Here is a 25,481-nt window from a genome sequence, read left to right as displayed (position 1 = left end):
TAGTTCTGAAACTAGTCAAATCAACACACTGAGAATGAGAGTAGTAGAAGTAAACTCACTGAAAGGAAGGGTTTATAAATAAATTGTGAACCAAACCGTAGTAACTTCCAAATCTAAACTGAAAGTCCAAGATGCTATAATAATCCACTGAATTTCTCAAAGACCTATCCCTCTGAAGCACTGGCTGGAATGTACATATATTTTTAAATATTAAAAAAAAAAAGTACTGCCACGCTGCCAATGACAGATTTTAGGGGTACTTGCTGGGCCCATGGCCACCACCATCCTTTTTTCTCAGAACTGGCCTTGAGTTATAACCCACATAAGGGTGACAGTATCAGTCTTCCTCCAGCATAACAGCGGTTTGGACCAGGGATGGACTTCTGATAGGTTAAGCTTAGATTCTAAATGCCATGAAGAGCCATTGAGGTATTTTGTGCAAGTAGTAACATGGTCCAATTTATGAATAAAAAGATCATGGAGGAACAAATTAAGAAACATTTAGCTCATATCAGAGATGATTATGGTTGGCATTGGCAGTGGAGAAAGAGAGAAGTAAGTTCTAGAGTGCCCCTCAACATCTACAAGCTGGGGAGAGGAACAAAAGAGAGCAGGGAGTTTTGAGAAGGAAGAATTGGTCAACTGTGGCTTGAGAAGTAATGAAGAGGAGACTGTGAAGAAGACAGCCTTCCTGGTAAGAGGAGATGAGAAATGGGTTGTAACTGTAAGAGAATGATGCGACAAGAAAGTAACTATAGCATGTTTGTAGCTTCTCACTGCACTTCCAATAAAAATATGAAAAACCAGGTCCTTAAATTGACATACAAGTCTCCCAGTGACACCTACATACAGTGGCTACAGAGGGACTAGGCTACGGCCAGAACCATGTTGCTGAAGCAGGAAGGAAAAGGAAAGAAATATCAGGACTGATGTCTCCACCATCTTCTGATCCACCCTCACAACACTGGTGGAACCCAACCGGAAGCCAGAAGCCATGAGAATGTAGGTAATGGAGTCCACAGAGGTAGGTCAGGAGGCACACGACAAGACAGAGCGGGATGGAGAACGGATTGAGCAGGCAAAGAAGCAGCACGTTCTTGCTCACCTCCCCCGCTCATCTCTGATCATTCTTCCCATCTCCATCCAGTCTCACTGGGCCTCTTTTATGTCTTGGGACATACCAAGCTGTGTCCTACCTTGGGCCTTGGCACAGACTGTTCTTTCTATCTGGAGTAGGCTTCCTCTCTCTACCTCATTAACTCTTTACACCTTCACCTTAAATGTCACTTTCCCAGAGAGGACTTTCCTGGGAATGAAATATGAATGAAATACCACTGCCACATTATCTCATAGCTCCCCATTCTTTTCTTCTTGTAGCTTTCATCGTAGTTTGAAATGATAGGCTTGGGGAAGGTTTATTTGCTCTATACCCATCTCCTCCCTCAGACTGAAAACTTCACAAGAATAGGAATTGTGTCTGTTTTTCACAGTACAATTCTTGGCAATGGGGTAAGTGTACAAATAGAAGTTTTTTGAAAGATTTAATAAACCTGTTCTAACACCCTCTGCCACATCGCCCATGATCTGTGAATAGAAACAGTTTAACAATGATTGTAGATCTTATTTAATGAGTCCTTGTTACATGTCAAGCAGTTTAGTGTGTCATCTCATTCATTTCTCACAACAATGCTATGAGTCAGGGGCTCTTATCAGCCCCATTTTCCCAATGAGGGAGCCAAGACCTGAGAGGTCAAGTAATTTAGCCAAGGTCCCAGAGCTATATGATGTGAACCAAGATCCTGCTGATACCACAGCCAGTGCTGTGACCTCTACCCCACATTACACTGCCTCCCTAAATATCTTTCTGTGGTTTCTGTTTATATGTCTATCTTCCATATTAGACTAGAAGGTCTATGGGTAACAACGGGTTTTAGTCATCTGTTTAACCCCACTGCACATTTCAGGTGTGCAACAAAAATTGAATGCTGACTCTTTGTCACCAAGATAATATGCCTTGTTCTAACAGACCCCACCACTTTATAGCCACATTCATTTTGCTTATTAAAAAGTAGTGGTCAGGGATTCTGGGTGGCTCAGTTGGCTGAGTGTCTTGACTCTTGGTTTTGGCTCAGTTCATGATCTTGGGGCTCTGGGGTTGAGCCCCATGTAGGGCTCCACAGTCAGAGTGCAGTTTGCTTGTCCCTCTTTCTCCCTTTCTGCCCCTCCACCGCCCCCACTTGCGCTCACACGCATGTGTGCTCTCTCCCTCGCTCAAATAAATAAATAAATAAATCTTAAAAAAAAAAAGCAGCCGTCTGTCCATCAGACTCCTCTGATGTCTATTGCAGTGAGCTCTTCCTCTAGAGCACAATTATTTGATGAACTGATGAAGTTCAAGGACTAGCAGAGCCTTTGTGTGAATTCTGGGCTTCTGTGGGCTTTCCCAAGACACTTGACCTTATCCAGAAAGGCCCTGCCTCAGAAACCCACCAGCACATCCTTTCTGACATCTGCACCATTCACCCATGAATGTGACTTGACAATGCAGGATCAGTTCTCACAGTTACAAGCTGCCTCATTGCTTCAATGACTTACCTTGGCTTCCTGTGCTTAGAGTTTTAAGAGACCCAGACACTAGGAGCAGCACACCCATTCTGGGCTCATCTCTGGTCAAGAGACAGAGAGACAGGGAATCCCAAGACGGAGGGAAATGATTCCAAGAGCACATCTACCTCTATCTCACCTCCTGCCAGTGCCTGCAGGTTCTCGCAGAAGGACTGCAAATATGTTAGCCCCTTGGAGCACCTACCAGGCATTCTGAGTAGGCCCACCTGAGCCCTGCTGACAGTCCTGAAAGGAGACAGAATTTCAGGCAAGAGGCCAGCTGTAAGCAGAACAGAGCTAGCAAGGGTGTGCCCTGCTAACAGCTTACCTGCTGCACAAGGCTGCAATCCGCTTCACCCCCTCTTTCTGCATTGCTTCTTTTTCATATTATTGCCCGTGGTATTTTTTTTCTCTTTTGCTGTCCCCGACTCAACTTTGTGCAATTTAGACCTTAAAAAAGAGAGAAAAAAAAGGTGTCAGACCTAGAAAGGACCTGGTGTCATCTAACTTGGGGCATCCCAAACCCTGACAAAATCATTTAAGAGATTTATTAAAAATACAGATTCCTTAGACCTATGGTTGTAAATAACTGTTGCTTTTGTCTGCCAAGGCATGGCTTTCTTCTGAGTGTCTTCAGAGCGCTCTTTTCTCCCCAACTCCGTGTGGTTCTCCTAGATCTACCAATTCTGTAACATACACCTCTCTAGGCCATTGGTCCCATGATAGGTACGTGATCCAAACTGTGCCAGTCAGAGCCCTTCCCTGTGTTATTAGACTCAGTGGATGAAAGACAAAAGTGTCTCTTACCCCTTGGTTGCCTAACTGAAAAAAATGGAGCCCATTCTTCACAAAGTAGTGGCCCTATTTCCTGCCAACTAGGAGAAACCTATCCTTAACAAAGGAAAATGAGCATCAGAAAGAGAGTTCTGATGGTATTTGCTAAGTTCCTGAGGCAAATTTTATCTCTGAACTCCCCAGGTTCCTGCGTCCTGCTTAAGCTAGTTTTGAGTTTCTGTCACTTGTGACCAAAAGTATAGAAAATAATATACCAGTGAATCAGGAACTCATGGGGCAGGATGAAAAAACCCTGAAATGTTTAAAGATGTCTGGGAACTTCTGATAATATGGCTAGGTTTAGGATACTCTGATAGAACAACACTTCAGTTTATAAGGAAAAAAGCTGAGTTCCACATAAGATAAGTGATTTGATAATAATAATGAGGTAGAATTTAGTGAGCACTTCCTACACGTAGGACACAATGTGAAGTGAGTTATATTTTAATTTGTTCCTCAGCATTTTACTTTGACTTTACTATGTCTACCACATTTATTTGCTGTGTATTCTGTTGATTTTATCTACAATTGCATATCCACCACCTAGCACAGTGCCTGGAACATAGTAGGATCTTACTAAATACTTGTTGACAATTGAATACCTTTTACAGATTAATACAATTACTAGTAGGACTAGTAGTAATAATAGTAGTAATAGCAGCATTGCTAACATTTACTGAGTGTTTGCATACGGTACTGTTCTAGATTCTTTTTAAATGTTACCTTTTTTTTTAAATTGTCTGAAAGAGCCTTTATGGTAGGTTTCCATTATTCCCCAATAGATGAGAAAACTGAATCACAGAGGTGTCAAATAATTTCCCCAAGGTCACACAGCTAGTAAGTAGCAAAATTTACATTCAAACCCAGGCAATCTAGCTCCAGAGTACAGTTCATAATCACTGTGTCATACTGGTTTAATTAACTTATCCAAAATGACCAAGCCACTGAACAGCAGATGCAGAGTTTGAGCCTAGGTTTGTCCGAATCCAGAATCTGCCCTTTTTAGCCACTATTTTATACTTCCTTTCTGTGATTAATTATCTGACAGTTCATGGCAGTCCATAGAAATGGTGCCCCTGGGGTTGTGCAATATATAATCTGCATGGTTCTTGTGGCAACTCTTTATAGTATGATTAGAAACCACATACCTCAACTTCTAGAGAGGAACAGTCAGGTGTGATCAGAAACAGGACTCACTAGGCCAAATAGTGAAACCAAGTTAGAACTGTTTGCCTGTCCTGTTAATTTGGTTACTGTAGGAAGCAAAAGCCAAGATGGAATTAGAAGTGTAAGAGACTAACCGGGGGAAACACCCATGAAGAATAAAGGGAAGAGGGAACAAGAGTAGGTGGGGATAGCTTCAGACTCCAAGGAAGTTCTAACACCTGCTAAGGGAGAGAGAGAAGGAAGGAAGATTGGGTAGGAAGATCCCCTGATTGCAAGGAAACTCGGAGGAATTCTGGGTGAGGCTGATGGGAAGCCCAGGGCAATGCTTGCTCAACACAGAAGTCTTGCACTGAGGAGAAATGGCCTGGCGCCGACATGCTCACTCACTGCCTGGGAGCAGCCCAGTGAGAGCGTGTCCTTGATGTCAACGCTGTGGTTGATGCCTGAGGAGTAGCTGCTGGTAGCTGTCAGCCATTCACATTCCTTGCAACTGGTTCTCTTAAAGAGAGATTTGGGCTGTGCCATCCCATGGTTGACACACCTGTGTACCATGAATTAAATCCTCAGAAGTAAACACCAGGGAGCCAACCACAGAAGATAGGCAGCCAGAGTCTACAACAGCGCCTCACACATCTGAGTACATTTGCTTTCAAAGCTTGTGTTGGTTTGGCCTTACTAAAAGTGTCAGCTCATTTAGTGAAAAATGTGTTTTCCTGAAGAGGGGTGAGTGGGACATTTTCTCATTTATTTTTCTACAATGGACACATTTAAATTGCCACAAAGAAGTTACTATGGAAACTGCTCCCAAACTTGCAAGATAAAAGGTAAAAATGGAACACTCTGTTGACATGCAAATGGTTAGTCTTTGGAGACCACTTTTTAACAAACTCTCCTTGTCTGGTTCTTCTGAGTCCATTAGGGACTCTCTTGAATCAAAGGTAGACAGGCAGGCTTTTTTGGTGTTACATTCCAGAAGGCCCCAGCCTGACAACTCGGGAATAAGTCTAGACACCTCCAAACTTGGTGTTGAAACAAGCAAAGTAGACAGGGACATTGTACTCTCTAGGTAGTTCTGGTGATGCTGATAGTGAATTGCTATGAATGTGCAAACAGGCCCAGAGCAGGGAAGGTGGTTATTTTTATGCCAGACCCATTCTGCTGGTGTACCCTGGACCTGCTTGTTTGAAAGTTAACTTGCTGAGCTATTATTTATGCAAGGTAGTTTCTCTTTCTTATCTCCTCTGGTCACATTCCATCCTTTGAATCTCGGGCTGGACACTCTTTTCTACAGGAAACAAACTTCTCATTTGAAAGCCCTATTTCTCTACCTATCTCTTCTCATCTTTCCCTGCTTCTCCCCACCCACCAATCCAATTCACTTTATGCCTGCCCAAGCAGTCATATCTTGACAAAGCTTTGAGATAGCTTTGTCCCGATTTCTGCTTTTTATACTTTTCTGTCTGACAATTCTTTCAACTTGCTTCTCTCAGGCCTTAATCCCAAAGCTGTCCTGAAACCCTTTCCAAAGATGCTTCCAGTAATTAAATGGATGCAATGTGAAGAGGTGACTTTACCCGAGGAACTAGGGGGTCCAAAGTTCTGGGTTCTTCATTTAGGATCATTGTTAACAGGCGTCACACCTAGCAGCAATCAATCTCACTTCTCCCTTGTGAATCAGAATCTTCCTCTGTTCCCCCCACCAGATATTCTTTTCTTGCAGATCTTTTTTTACAGCTAGCTCCTTTTCATCATTCAAGTTTTAGCTTAAATATAGTGTCTTCAAAGAGGCCCTAAATATTCCCTAATGTTATTTTCCTCTAACATCATTCTCTATCACATTATCTTCTGTTTTCTTCACCCACTATCTATCTGCAATTATCTTAAATGTTTCCTTGATTATTGCATTTGCTCTAAAGACCTTTAAGATCCTAGGGAGCTGAGGCCGTGTCAGTCTTGTTCCCAGCTGTATTCCCTACTCCTGGCACACAGAAAATTCTCAATAAATATTTATAGAATGAAAAGCACTGTAAAATTTAAGCAGTTGGATCAAATGAATTTTAAGGTTTCTTGCAGCTTTAACATGACCATTGTTAAAAATGAATAAGTGAAAAATGAAGTGACAGCAACCATTACAATAAAACACTGAATTCAGTGTGTGTATACTTATGCTTAAGAATATAAACCTGCCAAGTTCTTGGACATGTCCTAGTGTTGTCTTTCTAGTTTCCTACAGAGTGTGAACTAAGTTTCTGAGCTCCATGATGAAGTATCTAAGGAGGAAATCTGATAGCTGTTTAAATATAAAGCCACCGTATCATAGAATTAGAGTGGAATACGTTTTAGAATACAACCTCTTCAATTTACAGGTATGGAAATTCAGGCCCTAAGAAGGAAGTATATTTGGAACCAAATACAGCGATGCTTCTGTCAATGTGGAATACAAATACATATAGCAATAACATTTCTGTATAATCATTATTAATAACATAGCAATACTTTATATTTCTCTTTTTTTCTGGATTGTTTCCACATGATTTATTCTGTACTTTCTCAGGTAATATTTTAACAAGACTTATTTTACAAGAAAAGCCTTTCAATTTGAAGGTTCAAAATCATAGCACGCTGTGGACTGTTTCTGGGGAGAAGCAATACTTTACATTTGGAAAGTTTGAGCGCAGCTAGATCCTATACTAGTGCTTCTGACACTTGAGCACGGAGGATTCGTTAAAGCACAGATTGCTGGGTCCCATCACCCAGAGTTTCTGGTTCCGAAGGTCAGAGACATGGGGAAGCGTGCGTAGGACTGGGAAAATCTGACAGAAATAGCACCAAACTTACCACACCATCTCTCTCAGCCTCACCGGTCCGCTAGGCGCGCAGAGAACTACAAGTCCCGGCGTGCCCCGCGCGCAGCGGGCGGAAAGTCGGGCACTTCCGCTCCACGCAGCGCCTCTGCCCCCGCGTCTCGACGTGTCACCGGCGGCGCCGCGGCTGTGGCAAGAGAAGGACCTAACTGGGGGAGTTCGAGGCGGCGGGCGGCGGAGGCGACCCCAGCCTGGATCTGCCTCGGCGCGGAAGTGTCCCGGGGTCCGTGGGGAGCAGGGGAGGGAGGCGGCGGCTCGGCCCGCGCGGGGCACGATGTTGAACATGTGGAAGGTGCGGGAGCTGGTGGACAAAGCGTGAGTATCGGGGGTCAGTTGTGGCCGAGGCCCACTCAGGGGAGGGACGGAAGGGGGAAGGGGAGCTGGCCCCGCGCCCGGGGCCGCCCGCGTCACGCCCCCCCGGCTTGGCCAGCCCCATCATGGCGGCGGCCGGCTCTCATCCCCGGCCCGGAGCTCGTCCAGACCGGCGAGGCTGAGAAGGGACCCTTCCTCGTTTCAGAACACGCTGTTAGCCCCTGCCTGTCCTGTGCAGGCCTTCCTCACCATGCCCCTACCTCCATCCCTCTAGGCATAGACCCTTCTTCGGTCAGGGGAGGGGGCGGGGTTGTCTAGAGCTGGGTCACTGCCCTAGCCGAAGGACTGTCTTGGCCCCAGGCTGTGGGCTTTGCCTCCAGGGTAGCAGCGAAGGCTTGGGGGTGAGGGACGCAGTGCACTGACCCTCTGTGTTCCTCAGGGTGTGGTGCGGAGACCTTAGGCCTGGATGGATTGTGTACTTCACCTTATTGGGTTTCTTTTAATTCCTAATGAACCTGAAGTGTTGGAGTGGGTGGTAGGTGTAACAAGTGGCCATTGTGGTCAGACTGAAGTTACTGAAGAGGAGATTCATCCTTTGCTTTCCTAACACCAGTGAAAGTAGATCACCACGTAAATTACTGTGATTCTTCTTTTCCTCTGTTTCCTTTTCCACTGCTCTTCATTTTTGGAGGGCCACTTGTTCCATTTGGTTTTATTAACAAGTCATTAAGAAGTTTCCCCTAAAGAAGGAAACAACCCAGGTTTATATCCTGTTGATCTGCTCTTAACTTCCCTGACAGGTAAAATGACTAATAACATAGATGATTTCCTTTAAGACTTAAGTGGTAACTTTAGTGTCTCACTACACTAAGAAAACTTTAATGCTTAACGGACATAACAATGGTTAAAGTAAGTTCTTCTAGGCCAGCAGGAAATAAAGTTTAAGAATTTAACCAGTCCTCTTCCTTTTGAGTTCTAGTGATTAGGCAATATGTGTAGTAACAAAAACGTTTGTGACACCAATCCAACCTAAAATCAGGAAGTGTAGATGCCAAACTATTGAGTCTTTCTTGACACCAAAAAAAAAAAAAAACGAAAAGAAAGAAACCCTCAGTTTATAGTGGCTTGGATAATGCATCAGCTAGAACTTAGAGTTTGACCATATTTTCAAATTTTCTGTGCTACCAAGGCAGTAGAGTGTCTGAAAAACACAGGTTTCAGAACCTACGGAGCTGGGTTCAAGCTGTGTAGCCTTGGAAAGTTACTTAATCTTTAAGTGCCCTAGTTTTCTTAGGTGCAGTGTGAAAGTAATAACAGATACCTACCTTACAATATTGTAAGGATTAAGGGCTAAAGGCTTTACATATAAAGCCCTTAACACAATATCTTTAGATCAGTATACGTTTGATAACTGTAGCAGATGTTCTGCATTGAGAGTAAGGTAAACATTAAAAGAGAAGCACCATGTTTGGAAAGTGATTTGCTTTAATAATTTTCCTTTATCAACTATTTATATGATGATTAAGCCCTCAGACATTTATTTTGGGCTTATTTTGCTATTTATACAGCCTTTGCTTTCTAAAGATAATCATTCTTTTCCAGATCCGGGTTCATTAGTTGTTTTTTATTTATTTATTTATTTTTCCATGGGTGCTGTGCATGCCCTACTGGATCATTTGTTGTTGTTGTTTTTTTAAATGGTACAAAGACTTAGATACCAGCTTAAATAGTTTTTAAAAGTCTAAAAGTCTCTACAAAACTATTTCCAAGTCAGAGAATAGCAGAAGAAAACCACTAAGTAACATCTTGTTATCTTAGAGGATGGAGTTTGTGGTACTCAAAAATTTGCAGAGGCTGCATACATTTTTCAGGAGATGGAAATCAAGACAATGTTCCTGCTCTTGTCGTACAGTTCATATTGTTTGTCTTTATCACCTATGTTACTAATCTTCAAGTGTTCAGATTAAATTTGCCACGGAAGTAGTTCTCAAGTCATAATGGAACAACTTGTTGAAAAAGAATTTCTTCCTTTTTACTACTACCCACTTTAGAATGGAGACTTGAGCTAAGTTATTCAAGAACATGTAAGAATGTTGCCACCAAGGACTTTTTAAAGCTTTTGCGGGTGTCTGACACATGATACTAATATGTGAGGTTGTTCTACTGATGAATATTCAGGATTTAATTTTCATCTTTCACTGGCAGGAAAGAAGAAATTCTTCCCTCAAAGTATAAGAACCAGTACCTGTGTCACTGTGTTCAGTTAGACTCTTCACTTTGAAATGCCATAATGGAGGAGAAACAGATCCTAGAATGGCTACTTTGATTATTAGGAGGATAAGGTATTGAGGTTACTTGAATTGAAGAAACAAGACGAAGTGATTAAGGATTCCTCAGAGAGTTTGGATTAAGGGCGCTAGTTAGGGGTTTTGGGGGTTCAGATTCTGATACTGCCTTTTAAGTTAGCCATATGTCTAATTTTAGAGAGAATCACATAAATCTCCAGATTATAGATTCCTTATCTGTAAAATGAGGGGTCTGGGGTAGAGAAAGACTGTTTCCAACTTCACTGGCTCTCCGGAGATAAGAATTTTCATCCGCGGGAAAGAAATGGAACTAGTATTTCATAATAGCAGATAAATTTTGGAAAGTCATTATCCTCCAAAGACAGTTTCAGCTGAAAAGGGAGTTTTTTTTAAAGTGGTAATCAATAAATGTTATATTTAAATGCTTTATGCAGTAAATAAGTGCAACCCATGACTCGGGAACTACGACTTTTTATTTAGCGTATAACCCTACCCAATGAGGTTTACTTGAGAAACAAAAATGCACTTTTTCAGAATGTGTTCCCTGGAGCTACAGTTAGATCAAGTATGGTGGCAATTCTGAAGTGTAATGATATATTTCATATATTGGCTTTTGAGAACTTGAAGACCTGTAGGGTGGGATATTTTCCACAATTGTTGCACCTCCTGGTAGTATTAAATAGCTTGTTTTGCAGAACACTGAGGAAGAGTAGATGAAGTCATAGGCCAGCCAGAGCTTAGAGGACCAGTTTCCTCCCACTTGTACTCAAGTTGCATAAAAGGCAGCAGTGGCAGGAAAGGATAAGTGGCACCACTCTTACCGATTAGGACTAGCTTGACCACTATTGTGTGACCTCCCTTCTTGTAATAAAATTGGATACTTTTATATTTTGTCACTCTATACATAGTATAAATTAAAAGTTGCTGCAGTTCCAGTCTGTTTTTTCTCCAAATTTTGGAAATGTAGTAAACGTGACATGAAAGTAGTAGATCGCACTGCTGCTTATTCAAGCCCGGCTAATCCTTCTCTTTCATCTCAGGGAGTAATATTAATGGTAAATCTATTACATAGTGGTCCTTACTCTTTTTATGATAGTGATTCAGATAGTGCTGGTAGTCCATTTTAATGGACTCATAGATAGTCCATTTTAAGTTATTTTCTTAAGCATAGCTTGCATTTTCCGCCGTAAGTTGATTTTTGTTGGTGTTACATGCATTTTTAGCTCCTACATGTTTAGTTCATGTAATAGAGCTACAGAAACTACTGTTCTAGTCTAGACCCTGGAGGAAGAACTTGGCTTTTATAGAAAATCATTCAGTTATTTCAACAGATAATACTTTTATTATTTTTTTGGAGTACCGTGTTTTCTGAACTTGAAAAGTACAATACCTGCCTTTGAGAAACTTGACATTACAAGTATGCTACAATTTGAACTTATCATCAGTTTTGCCTTTTGGTCAGCAGATGGTTTCCCCCTTATTTTCCCTATCTTACCAGTAAATCTCTGTTCCGTGTGCTTCTTAGAATTTGAAAGCAAACATGACTGTCAGCTTTTTAGTCTTCCCGTATCAACTTTTTGGGAGCCAATTACAGATAATTGTTATTGCTGAAATAATTAATTATCCTCCCTTTCTTCTAGTAAGTGGTTATAAGAAGATATTAAGAATTTAATTCCAAAGAAAGAAGAGTTTAATTTGTCTTCTGCCAGCTTTTCTGTAGTTTAAATTAGCCTATTCAGTACTAGTGTCACAATGCTTTTAAAAATCACTTAGTTGCCTCTTATGTTTTTCTGTGTCCTGTAGTGTTAGTTTACAAGTAGTTTTTCATCTGTTTACTGATGTATCTACTAAAAGTACTTGGCTTTTTTTTTAATTTTAAATACCACTTACAGTACTCCTAGTTTTTACAGTATAGCTCCACAGTTGAACTTTTTTCTATGCTCTTGTATTACTTTCTTACTTATTTTTAATATTTACTTAATATTTCTTTTAAGAAAAAAGAGCATAGGCAGCTTAAATAACATTTTAATCTTGAAGACATTTTATTGTTTTATCTTTCATATTAAGATATATCTAGCTATTAAAAAGTACATTTTTTAGTGTTTGTAATAGTTCTTATATACAATGAGTTAACTCCTTTTATTTATTTATTTTTTATTTTTTAAAGATTTTATTTATCCGAGAGAGATCAATCACCAGGGGGGTGGGGTGGAGGGAGAAGCAGGCTCCCCGCTGAGCAGAGAGACCTATGCAGGACTGACCCCAGGACCCTGGGATCATGACCTGAGCAGAAGGCAGAAGCTTAAGGGGCTGAGCCACTCAGGTACCCCAGTTAACTCCTTTTAGCCTTAGCTGACATTACTTAACATTCTAGGACAACATATTTAACTGCTTATTCTTTTGTGCTTTTTTAAGCTGTCATTTCATAAACTTTATATTTAGTCTACTTATGTGTGTTTGTCCATCCATCTGTTTTTATAGTAATTTACTAGCAAAACACATTATCCTATATCTCTCCAGGTGATTTTTTTTTTAAAGATTTTATTTATTTATTTGACAGAGAGAGAGACAGCGAGAGAGGGAACACAAGCAGGGGGAGTGGGAGAGGGAGAAGCAGGCTCCCACCAGAGGATTCTGATGTGGGGCTCGATCCCAGGACTCCGGGATCACGCCCTGAGCCTAAGGCAGATGCTTAACGACTGAGCCACCCAGGCGCCCCCCCTCCAGGTGATATTTAATGGATCTGAAGCAGTTTGATTCAGAGATCAGAACTGGATTAAACTCCTGGGTCCACTACTAAGAAGCAGCAGTCTTGGGCATTGGAACAATATCTCTACACTAGGAAGTGGAGATGATATTTATTTTACAGGGTTCTCGTGAGGATTAAATTCACGTGAAACACTTAGCATATTATCTGACAAACTCTTGAAATGCCTATTGTTATTATGTAATACAGAAATAATTTATAACAGAAAAAATCAAAAGAATATAGTGTTTAAAAGAATAAAGAAAATATTGTTGTCAGACTGCATTATTTACAAGTAATTAAGAACTGTGTCTTAATCTGTGAATCATTGTTTTCAGTGGGCACTCTTTCATAAAGCTTTTCATCTGAATGGACAGCTTAACCTACATAAAGGAAAACTCACTGAAGTATCTCTACTACATGTGCCGTGTGTTGTTTTCACTAAGTTATAAATGCTTTTACTTTAATACTGTAGCATATTACAGAAGTAATTCTTTAAAAAGACGTGGAGGAATAGAGTCTTTGGGAAGACATATTGCAATTTCCATCTGCTAATTTTTGTTCAGTTTGTTTTGTATTTTCTCAAGATTTTAAAGATAGGGATAATGTAAACTTTCCTCCTAAAAGGTAAAAAGATTTATTTTTTGAGGGCAAATTGAAGTTGATGGTTTATTCTTAAACTGAACAGTATCAAAAAAAAGAAACCTCTAAAATATATCAAATTTGTTATCTCTGAGAATTTATACAAGGAAAGCACATCGCAGAAAGGGCTTTCAAATTATTCAGGCCATTCTCTCAAGTTCACAAGAAATTTTTTTGCCTTACCAGAGCTCTTTAGCCTGAAAATTAAATACAGGTAAAAGAACATAATGTATTCCCATGTTGGAACCAATTTATAGCTATTTATGACTCGTGGATAGATTTATCTAATGAACTATTAGATGTTAGTAATTTTGTTAATGTGCAACAATAGGCATGTTTTGTACTGAAGGAAAGTACAGTTTGCCAATTAGAATGTCCTTTGAAGTGTGAATTTTGTTTAGTTTCTAAATTCTTAGGAGAGTAGGTTCTACATAATTCAAATGTAAATAATTTTAACTTCCACATAAATTCACCACTACATGGTAGATGTGTATGCATGCTTTTGAAATGTTTCACTCAAAAATTCTCATCTAGGGACGCCAGGATGGCTTATTCGGGTTAATGAGCCTGCCTTCAGCTCAGGTCATGATCCCAAGGTCTTGGGATCAGCCCCTGCCTTGGCCTCCCTGCTCAGTGGGGAGTCTGCTTCTCCCTCTCCCTCTGCCCTCCCTGGCTCATGCGCGCGCGCGCTCTCTCTCTCTCTCTCTCTCTCTCGCTCTCAAATGAATATAAATCTTTAAAAAAATTCTCGTCTGGATAGCCTTTAATATTTTACATAGAAAAAATACATGCATTGAAAATTTAATTTCTTGTTTCTCTTGCCATTTGGTTTCATGTATTTTTTTTTTAAAGATTTTATTTATTTATTTGACAGAGATAGAGACAGCCAGCGAGAGAGGGAACACAAGCAAGGGGAGTGGGAGAGGAAGAAGCAGGCTCATAGCAGAGGAGCCTGATGTGGGGCTCGATCCCATAACGCCGGGATCACGCCCTGAGCCGAAGGCAGACGCTTAACCTCTGTGCCACCCAGGCGCCCCTGGTTTCGTGTATTTTTAGCAAATCATTAAAGACCAGTGCAAGTAAATATGCTGAGGTTTTTTTCCTCTTGATTTTTATCATACTCATTCTTCAACTTAAGGTTGTATGATTAAAACTTTTTGTAATTAAACCACAATGGTTAAATAATAACGTTAGTTTAATGTGTTTGGCTTATGTTTATAAGTTTGGTATTGAATAGGCTTTTGAAATGTGGCTTATTTCTCATGAAGCCAAGTAACAATTTTAACCCTATGACCTGCTTTCCACAAAGCAGTAGTGATTCTTTAAAAATACTAAATCAGATCTGTCCCAGAGCTCCTCAGTCACTTCTCATCTCACTGCCTCCTAGCCCGTACTTGATTTTGACCACTCTCTGGTTTTCTGTTTACTCCCTATATAAAATAGCATGCATTCACCTACATCACTCTTTTCCCCTCTACTTCCTTTATTTACATGTATTCTTTTGCTACCTCTGGAATGAAACTCCTTAAAGGCAGGGACTTTGTTTTGTTTACAGCTGTATTACTAACTCTTGGAAGAGTTTATGACATATAGTAGGTGCTCAATAAACATTTTTGAATTTGTTAAATTTGATAAGCCGATTTATGTTACCGAGGAAATCATTTAAGTCCAGATATTTTTAAGAAGAGCTAATAGTTATTTAACATTTGCCATATGCCAAGAACATTGTTACAACATTATTATCATCATCAATTTATTGATAAGGAAATGGGGCACAGAGAAGTCCAGGTACTTGTCCAGAGTAACACATCTAGAAAATAGAGTCTAGATTTAAATCTACATGTCTGCTTTCAGGACATATATTTAACAGTTTTTGCTAACTTTTACAAGATATTATTTAAACAAAAAAATGATTTATTTTACTATAATGATAAAGGTGAGTTACTAGCGTATACCTTATACTAATTAAAAATAACTTTGAAAGAAATTTATAATTCTTAAGTTTCTAAACCAAATTCAGTGAGTTTTTTCCCCTTGTATGTACCTGTCATAAAGGAAAAACTTTCTGGACTCTTGCAGTCCTTTGAGTAATGTCTGTAAGTTGGATGCCCCTCAATGGAAGGGAAGCAAACAGGTGTTTGTGTAGGTGCAAAAGAAAATCTTAGCTATTGTAGTGAAGGTGCTTACTACTTAATCCTAGAAAATATAGCATTTATGAGCTATAAAGTGTGCTTCAGAATTAGTAGTCTTTTAACCAGCTACCACAACTTTAATAAGTTTCACATAATCCTTTGATCTTTAGATTGTGGTCTTTGCTGTACCTGTAGCACTGTGTTGTTTTAATCTGTGATTTATGCCCAACTTTTCCAATTTTTCTTCAGACTGAGCATTTAGGAATATATTCCATAGTCCGTTATATACTTATCCAAGTACTATGTTTTTGGCATATGTTATATGTAAATGTTATGCAGTAACTGCAAATACATTACTGGTATCCTTACCAATCTTGGCTGTCCCTTATAAAGGTCCTTCACTGAGTGCTCATTAAATATCTGCTATGAGCCCTGTGGAGTACTATAAGATGAGAGAGAGACCTTGTGGTTCCAATCGCAGCTGCATATGATTCTGTGAAGCAGATGTACATGAAAAGCACATGAAAAAGAAATAGAGAATAATACAAGGTAGTATGATATCTGCATTTGGGGTACAGGATGTGTATACTGTTGAGAGAATAAAAAGAACAAGATAAAAATAGCAAAAGCTTCATGAAAGAGATACATCCTGAAATACTTTTTTTTATTTTTTTAAGTATATTTGCCTGAAAGGAAGATGAGGCTGAATAAGGTATCAAACAGGAAGTGCAAAATCTGAAACCAGTCAAATAACAGTGTAGACTCACTGATAAAAACCTGCTCCCAAATGGTTCCAAGCATAGGATGACATCAGTGGATACTGTCTTAGAAGATGTTCCATTGCAAAAGAAAGAGCCCTTCCTACTCCAATCAAATACTACAAATTAATAATTTGAAGTATAGACATTTGGGTTTTTTTATAGCTTGAGGGGAGATAAATTATAGAGGTTTGAAAATTTTGGTGGTGGGGTTCTGGAAGTAATTTCATATATGTCAGAAAAGTTGAGTCTAGTTTTGAGGTTTGGGAAATACATTTGAATAAATCTAAGTTTAATCAATCAAGAGTAGAAAATGAAAAACAATTTAAACAAAATATCAGATATTTGACTTCAAATAGAGGTAATTTTGCAAACTTACCGCTATTGAAGTAGGTGCAGGATTTCTCATTTTAGCTTTGTTGAGAGGATTTTTAATTACATACTTTGGTTAGTGTTTGATATTTAGCAGTGTCGCTGAACTTAATCAGATAGAAATGAAAAGAATCAGTCATGTAATCACACTGTACAATATCAAGCATTTGCGTCTACAAAGGTGTAATTTTTACATGTTGTCCCAGTGCAGAATTTTTCATCAGTTTATCATTCTCTTAGAATAGTTATGAAACTGTTTTTCTAAGGTTAACTAATTTCAGAACTTCCTTTTAGATTTTTTTCCTGAAGGAATCAGGTAATACATTTAATAAAATTGCCTTAGTAGGGTATTTTATATAGGGTGCCACATATTTAAAAGGATATTGGTCATGAGTATGCCCAAGCTGAGCAAATTTCTTTGGATTTCAATTTTATTTTTACATGAGGGATGGTAGGGCACTTGAGAATGAGCCTGGCCTTTGAGCTCTGTGCTCGGTGGAGAGTCTGCTTGAGATTCTCTTTCCCTCTCTCTCTCAAATAAATAAGATCTTTAAATGAGAGTGGAAGGGGTAATTAGAAGGGAGACCTGATAAATTGAGAGATTTTGTCCACTTCTGCTGTATAAAATGGGATAAGGTCTACCTTTCAGGACTGTTAAGAGAATTAAATGAGTTAATTTATTACAGAAAAGTGTTCTCAATAAATTCTTCATTGTTTTTGTTTTGTTTATTTAGTTTCATTGTTGTGAGATGGCTTTAAAAAGTGATAACCCAAAATTAAAAGATAGAGATGAACAAAGACTGTTATTCTTTAGATTAGTTCTAATTAATAGAAATTTAGGAGTTGGCAGAAATTTTTAAATAAACTTTAAACCCCTATAACAGTAACATTTTTACTATTAAAATTATTTTAGTGGCTATTTTATCCATACCTGTACAAACTAGAATTGAGATCTATAACACAAATAAAATTAACACTATACTCACTTTTTAATACCTTGGATATTTGATCTGTTTGTGAAACCAGTTTAACATATGATACCTCCTGACAAGAAAAACATCGCACTGTCCTTTCTTTATAAAACAAAAATTTGGTTTACTAACTAGCTGTGCGAGAGGCCTTAAACAACTGCCATCAGTAGCGAAAGATTGTCCAAAGCTTCTTTAAGTACAGAGCAGGAGTGGTTTTGGTTGTTGGATAGGAATAATATTCTATACTTTAAAAAAAACAGGACTTTGAGAGCTTAGGCTTTTAAAATCTATTACCTTGGGAGCTTAGGCTTTTAAAATTTATTAGAAATTGCACTTGAAGAACTTGTACTTGAATTGATAATGTGTACCACAGGATACACAGTTGAATTTGTAATGACTGGTATTTCCAAAACAACTTTCAAATAAATATTTTATGCTAAATATTTTACTAAAAGTTTTTCTAGCATGTGGGAATGGGTGTCCTAGTTATTTAAAGTCATAAATATTCTATCACTATTGTATCTAAATATAACATTTTGCTAGCTTTTATTGTCATTGAATATGGTAATAAGTTACTGTTACATGGAAACTTTGGAACCAGAACTCTCCTAAGAGCTTCATTGAGGGTGTTTTTGGCCTATTTATTAGTTGAGTAAAATGTTAAACTGTTAGTATTTTTCACTCATATAAGTACTTAAGACTGTTTGACATGCTAACATGGTTTGGTAAAGGAGATGTGGTGTTGGGTGTACCAAAAGGATAAAATATGCATACTTTATATTACTAATTGTTCCTTTTACTATAAGTTAAATATAAAATGACATTAATTATAAAAATCAGGTTAGCCTAAATTTCATTATGTGTTTTAATGCTGATAAACTTTAACATTTAAACTTACGCATTCTGTATCTGAAAGCTGATGTTCACTCTGCAACTAAATTCTTCAGTGCTTTAATGGAAGAATGATTGCACTTGAAAAAGCTAGTCATTGCCTAGTTCGAGACTGAAATAAATGTTCTCCAAATTGCAGAATCAAGAAAATGATAGCTCAAAATGAAAAGGTAATAAACCCAACCATTTTCATGAAGTTTGGCTTTGTTCCAAGTTGTATGTATGTTGTTACCCACGTACAGTTGTATGTATGTTGTTACCCACGTACAGTTGTATGTATGTTGTTACCGACATACAGTTGTATGTATGTTGTTACCTACGTACAGTTGTATGTATGTTACCTAGAGAGACAAATTAAAAAAAAATATTGAGGTAAGAGTCACATAACATTGACCATTTTAAAGTGCTGAATTCAGTGGCATTTAATACATTCACAATATTGTGCAATTAGGCAAATTTTTATTTTATTTAAAAAAAATTTTTTTTTAAGATTTTATTTACTTATTTGACAGCACAAGCAGGGAGGTGGGGGTTGTCAGCAGAGGGAGAGGGAGAAGCAGCCTCCCTGCTGAGCAGGGAGCCTGATGCAGCACTTGATCCCAGGATTCTGGGATCATGACCTGAGCTGAAGGCAGCCACCTAACTGACTAAGCCACCCAGGTGCCCCTAGGCAAATTTTTAAATAACTTTTTATTCTGAAATTAAAATTCTTAAAATAGTAAGGGAAACACCTGTATGTCCTTTATCCTGATTCACCAGTTTTTAAGATTTTACCATATTTGCTTTACATTCTCTCTTTTCTTCTTCTTCCACTTTGCCTACATACACACACGTGCGCGTATGTGCGTGCACCCACACACACTCACACACTTTTCCGATATCTTTAAAAGTAGGATACATACCACCTTTGTCTCAAAACTTCAGTGTGCATTTCCTAAGAACAGAGATTATTCTTCTACGTAACCATAGTATGGGTATCAGATTCAGGAAATTTAACATTGGAACAATAATTTTATCTCTCCGCAGTCTGTATTCCAGTTGTTCTAGTCATCTCATTCCAGTGCAGGCTTCTGTCCAGGCTTATGTATTTAATTGTCGTGACTTTTTGGTCTCCTTTAATGAAGAGTTCCTTAACCTTTCTTTGCCTTTCATAACATTGGCATTTTTGAAGATCATAGGCCAGTTATTTTATTTTTCTATACTTAAGGTTATTCCTCAATTTAAGCTTAGCTGATGTTTCCTCAGGTATGTATTCTTAGGTGGGATGTTACATTAAGTAATAATGTGTCCTTTTCAGGAAGAACACAAGGTCTGTATGCTCTGTTAATTTTGAGCACTAAGTCAAGGTGTTGTCTGGTTTATTCATTGGGTAGTTAACTCTTTTTCTCATTGTAATAAGAAATAAGCATATTTCTTATTCTAAGAGATATCTCAGAGATATTCTAAGATCTTTTCTCATTAAACTCCCCCCTAGATTTAGCATCTACTGATACTTCTTGCTTTAACTGTCTTTAGTGCGATGGTTACAATTGGTGACTCTTCCCCCGTTAGTTAACCTTCCCCCACATTCCATCCTTGTACGTATTTATCAGTTTACTATACAGAAAAGCTTTCGTTATTATTCCCCCTCCCTTCCTACATCCCTCCCTTGTGGATTTTCATTTTATTCAATGTGTTGTAATCCATACTGTCCTTACTTATTTCAGTACTCAAATTGTCACAGATTTGGCCAATGGGAGCCTGTAAAGCAGGCCTATATCCTTTTGGTGTGTGTTTTGTTTTGTTTGTTTTTGTTTATGTTTTTTGAGCACTTTCTCATTTTCTGGATAAGATGTTTCAGGCTTATCCTCTACTTTTACTACTTCAGCCCTGGAGTTGGCCATTTCTCCAAGGACCCCTGGTTTGGGTTACTTTTAGTAGTGAGACAGATTTTTTAAATAAAGATGTTAGGGTAGATAATATATGGAGAGATGTTTGTCATAATTAAGATGTTGTTAGAATTTCTTAGTATGTAGAAACACAGTAAGTACAAAGAGTTGGCACATGGGACAAAGAGCTTTTTTGAAGTGTGGTGATTTTCTTTTGGATAATTAAGGTTTTGTTTTCATATTTTTAAACTTTAAGTGAATAAGCTATGTGAAGGATGCTACATTGCTATTCTCTCCCTGCCCTTCCCACTTCCAGCAATGTAATTTGCTTTCTACAAATCAATTTAGTATAAAAAAACAAAAATCAAAGCATGTGCTTTACAAGTATATGTATTGTAGATAATCTAATTATGTCAATAAAATGCTTCCATAGAATGTATTTTTCCAATGGTTATTTTCTAGTATAGCCACCTACCTGTAATTCATACACTTCTGTCATAATACAGCTCTTGTTCGGTTTTTGAATTGTTTATGCTAGCAACTGATTACTGAGCAATTTAAGTCTCAATTATGGCAGCACTATTCTAATTAGAATGCTGGATGATGGCACTTCTTTTAGCAAACAAGTGTAAAATATCTATGGGACATTTATAGAAACAAGTATTGAGGATTAATTTTCTGTAGATAATTTTTGGATGTATAGACTTATGCTTACTTTATCTGCAAACCAAACACATAATTCATTTGGAATATGAAATCCTTTTGACTTAAATTGGGGAAAAAATGGCTATATGTTGAGAGTGGCATTTTTCCAACAGTTAAAAAAATAATGTGTGTATATTAAAAAGCAACACAATTAACAGAATTTTAAATAAAACAAATATAAGGAAGTTGCACATTAAGAGTAGAAGAGTTCGAGGAATTTGATGGAGATACAACACTGCTGTTTGATTTTAACACAGATAATATCCCTTTGGTCATGTTGGGATTTATAAGGAGTAATTTGGAAAATAACATATTCACATTCCTTTTAGACTGGTAACATTTTTCAGATAGAGTTTCTTAGGATATATGATGATAATCATCTTTTAGTGAATGAATTAAAGTATATTCTGAATGCTTATATAATCTCTGATAAGAAGGCTAAAATTGTAGGTGTGCTTCTCATGTCAGATACCCATATGACAGAGAATGAGGTGTCGTACTAAAAATTGCAGAAAGCCGCAGGATGACCTGGTTTATTCATTTCATTAATATTTATTGATTGTTTAGAACTCTTTCAGATACTTGCAGTGTAGTTGTAAATAAGTTTTGGTGGAGAGAGATAAATAAAAAGAAGTAAATATATTTTTAAGTGTTATGAAGAAAAGGGGCTGAAGTAGAGAATGATGAATGGTACTATTTTAAATAGAATGGGAGAAGAAAGCCTTTCTGAGGACGTGGTGTTTATGTTAAGACTTAAAAGATTTTTAAAGAGAGTAAAGGAAAGAGGTTTCCAGAGAGAAGATATTATGGAATAAGCAAAGTGATGAAAGAGCTGGTGAGAAAGTCAAAGAACAGTACAGAAGGAACATGGAAGAAGGTGTAGTCTTAGGGAATCTTTGGCCATTGCATGGAGTTTGGATTTATTTTAAGTGTAATAAGAACCCGGTGAGGAATTTCAGTAAGCAAGGGAGTGAAATGATTCCACTGATGTAGCTACTCTTGGTGCTCAGTTGGGTAGTGGATCAGAGTGGGGGGACAAGTAGAAAGGGGCAGTGGTTAAAATTGTGATTATAACATAAGCGGTTAGGAACAAAAGCCCTGAACCTTTATCTCTGGATTCAGACTACTTAAGTTGACATCCTAAGCATACCATTTAATAGTTGTGTGGCCTTCAGTAAGATATTTAACCTTTTTGTGCCTCAGTTTCCTCATCTGTAAAATGTGAATAATAATGGTAATTGCCTCATAAAGTTGATAGATTAGATGACTTTTTTGTAAAGGGCTTAGAACATTACCTGGCTCATAGAGTTAGGTGAGTGTTTAAAAACCAGTAAATAAGGCCATCTTATGGAATAAAATGTTAAGTGGGCAATGAAAGGTGCTCAGTTGCTTGTGCTATTTGCCTTACTTGGAAAAGAATACACAAGAATTACTGCTGTGCAGAGTCTTTTGCATAGCTCTTCTGTGGTAAGAGACTGTGCAGAGTGAAGGCATGGTACTAATATGTACAAGTTTCGGTTAACAAGGTGGCATGCAAAGTGAGGGCTGCTTGTACAAGAATTACAGACTCTGTAGAGGGGAAACCTTTGGTGGCTCCCTAATCCATAGTTGACACTGAGCACGAGTAGGGGGTTTAAATTTTTTGAAGTATTTTTTAACCTTAGATTTCGGTGTTTAGCTCTTCATATGTGTCTGTGGACATAGAATTCTTGTGCTAACGTGTATCTTAACTTTTTAAGTTTTTGTTAGGGGTCAGTAAGTTAATTTTAGGGGATATAGCAAATTAACAAGTCTTTCTGACTGTGCCTTCAAAAGACCTCAGATTGAAACAGAAGAGCCTTCCGCGCGCCCCCCCCCCCTTTTTTTTTAAAACAGGCTCCATGCCCAGTGTGGAGCTTGAACTCAAGACTCTGAGATCAAGAGTCTCATGCTCCACTGACTGAGCCAGCCAGGTTCCCCCTCCCCCGCACATGATAGCCTTTTTAAAAAGATTGGTTTCGTGAAGCTGATATTTCTTATGTCATTCTCTGTATATTTGTTGGTCACAGGGTATTTGTTTTAGTCCTCTCTATTCATATCTTATTCCCAGTTTCTTTGTCTTACACCCACCTCCTGATACCAAGAGATTATGGATTCCATTTATGTATTCACTGGTCGGTTATTACATACCCGTTTTATGTGAGGCGTTCATGGTTAGGTACTGAGAGGGAAATAAAAATGCCTAACATATGGTGCAGTCATTTCTTGTTGTTTGAGGTGCACAGGTTCTACAGGGTCGCTGCAGACACTAAATTAGCAAATACTGAACCATCGTTTCTGGGTTAGATGTCTGTGTGCCTCTGTTCACATTTTCATCACCCAGTCAGTGCATAACCATGTTTGGTGTCTATTCCTGTATGAACACATTTATTACATATATTGTTGATTCAGCGACACTGAGCTCAGGGCCAACAACACTATACCTCATCCCTGAACAAAGCTTACCTGACACAGGTATTTTCTCTGTAGGGAACATTACAGCCTTCTTACGTTTAGGAACTCTCTAGACAGCACCTTAGCACCAGGCTTGAAGGTCACTAAACAGTGAAATCACCAACAAAAAGCACAAAGATGAGAAAAGTCATGTCATTGCATAGACCAGGAAAAGGATTCTTGTTTACAGTATGAGAACTAAAAGGATAACGCAGAGCATAACCTTTTTGGCCTTACTTGGGAATGTGCACAAAGATGACTCAAAATTTTTCACTACTCTGCACATGTTCACAAATGACCATGAAAGTGCTGTGAATATTGATTTTAGTGTTACAAAAACATTTTAGTGAGCCAGCTCCAATACAGAATCCTCAAGAAGATCAATTGTACTTGTTTCTAAAAAAACTTACAATGTTTTAAGGGGGAATTAAGATTAAGTTCATATGTAGCTGTTGTACAGGGTTCTATAATTTATAGGAGTTATAAATGTAATGTTTATTTCATCATAAGAAGGGGAAGTTGCGGGTTAGAAGGAATCAGGTAAGCTTCATTTTTGTATCTTTGTTAAAAACTAGGTTCAAATTTAACTGTGAAAGATGATTCCAGAAGTGAACAGTTACTGGGGTAAGAAAGGGCATGTTTAAATTTCAGTTGGTAATACAGTATAATTATTCCCATAAAGGAAATGAAACAGAAGTAATGGGAGGAAAGGCTAGACAGGTCGTTTGAGGCCAGATCAAGCAGATCCTGATCACCAGGACTTTTTAGTCAGAGGAAAGAAGCTGTTTAAGCTATTTCTTCAATTACTCAATAAATATTTATTGAACATCACTATCACCAAGCCTCTTACAGGCACTGGGGATCTTTAAGTGAGAAAGACAATTTATGTCCTCTGAATGTTTTCAGTCCAGAAGGGGAGAAAGACAAGAAAACAAACATGCTTATAGTACACTAGTTTTAGTTTTAAGTCAGGATAAAGAACAGGGTACTATGAAGTGCATATAAGCAGATCCCCAGAGTTAAAGGAAGATTTCTTGGAGGAAGTGACATTTAAACTAAAACCTGATGATAAGGTGAAGTGAGGCCAGGGGCAGGGATGGGTAGGCAGAGAGGACTTTCAGACAGAGGGAACAGCTTGTACAAAGGCCAGAGGTGAGAATGACAGTGATGGGACTAAAAAAGTAGACTGATAAGTCACACGAAGGACCTTTGTTTTGTCATGTTAAGGAATTTGGACTTCATTTTGAAGGTAATAAGGAAGACTTTGTAGGATTTAAAATGGGGGCTCAGATAGGACTACTATTTCAGGAAGAGTTCGCTTTGGCCCTGGCCTGGTGGGAGATAAAGAAGAAGCTGAGACAGTAGTTACAAGATTGTTGGCAGTAATCTGGATGAGAAATGGTCATGACCCTGGTCTAAGGTAGTGTCAGTGTAGGTAGGGAGAAGTAGATGGACATATTAGAGATACTTACAAACTACACAAGAAAAGGCCAGGGAATGGATTTGATGCTGGATAGAAAGAGGGGAGGGAAGTAATCAGTTATAATGTTGAAGCCATAACTGTGGATGGTACTGTCCATTGATACATGAAGAGGAAAATGTTTGGGGAAGGTGGTGATGAATTAATGGTGGGCCAACATAACCAACACTAAATATTAGGAAACTGAATCTGGTCATAGTTTGAAGGATGAATAAAGAGAATATACCCAAAATGGAGATATTGTTAAATGGATCTTGTCAAAGTCTAGGCTAGATTTTTTTCTTATGATTTTATTTGTTTATTTGAGAGAGAGCATATGCAGGCAGGGGGAGGGAAAGGGAGAAGCAGACTCCCCTG

The 25,481-nt window shown here is 38.4% G+C and overlaps 1 protein-coding gene across 2 annotated transcripts in view; it reads left to right on the top strand.

The window, feature by feature from the left end:
- Positions 1-7,536: 7,536 nt before the first annotated feature.
- The window catches only part of CLINT1 (clathrin interactor 1), a 58,867-nt gene continuing 40,922 nt past the window's right edge, over positions 7,537-25,481 (top strand). Inside the window, exon 1 of one of the 2 annotated variants that reach the window (XM_026510876.4) lies at positions 7,537-7,784. In XM_026510876.4, coding sequence (XP_026366661.1) covers positions 7,744-7,784 — 41 coding nt within the window. In that variant the 5' untranslated portion in view covers positions 7,537-7,743. The remainder of the gene's footprint in view (positions 7,785-25,481) is intronic. The other variant, XM_026510875.4, reaches the window with a different exon arrangement.

The sequence above is a fragment of the Ursus arctos genome, unplaced genomic scaffold (genome assembly GCF_023065955.2).
Source record: "Ursus arctos isolate Adak ecotype North America unplaced genomic scaffold, UrsArc2.0 scaffold_15, whole genome shotgun sequence".
Taxonomy (NCBI): domain Eukaryota; kingdom Metazoa; phylum Chordata; class Mammalia; order Carnivora; family Ursidae; genus Ursus; species Ursus arctos.
The sequence above is the reverse complement of the archived record's forward strand: the minus strand, read 5'-3'. Positions and strand labels throughout refer to the sequence as shown.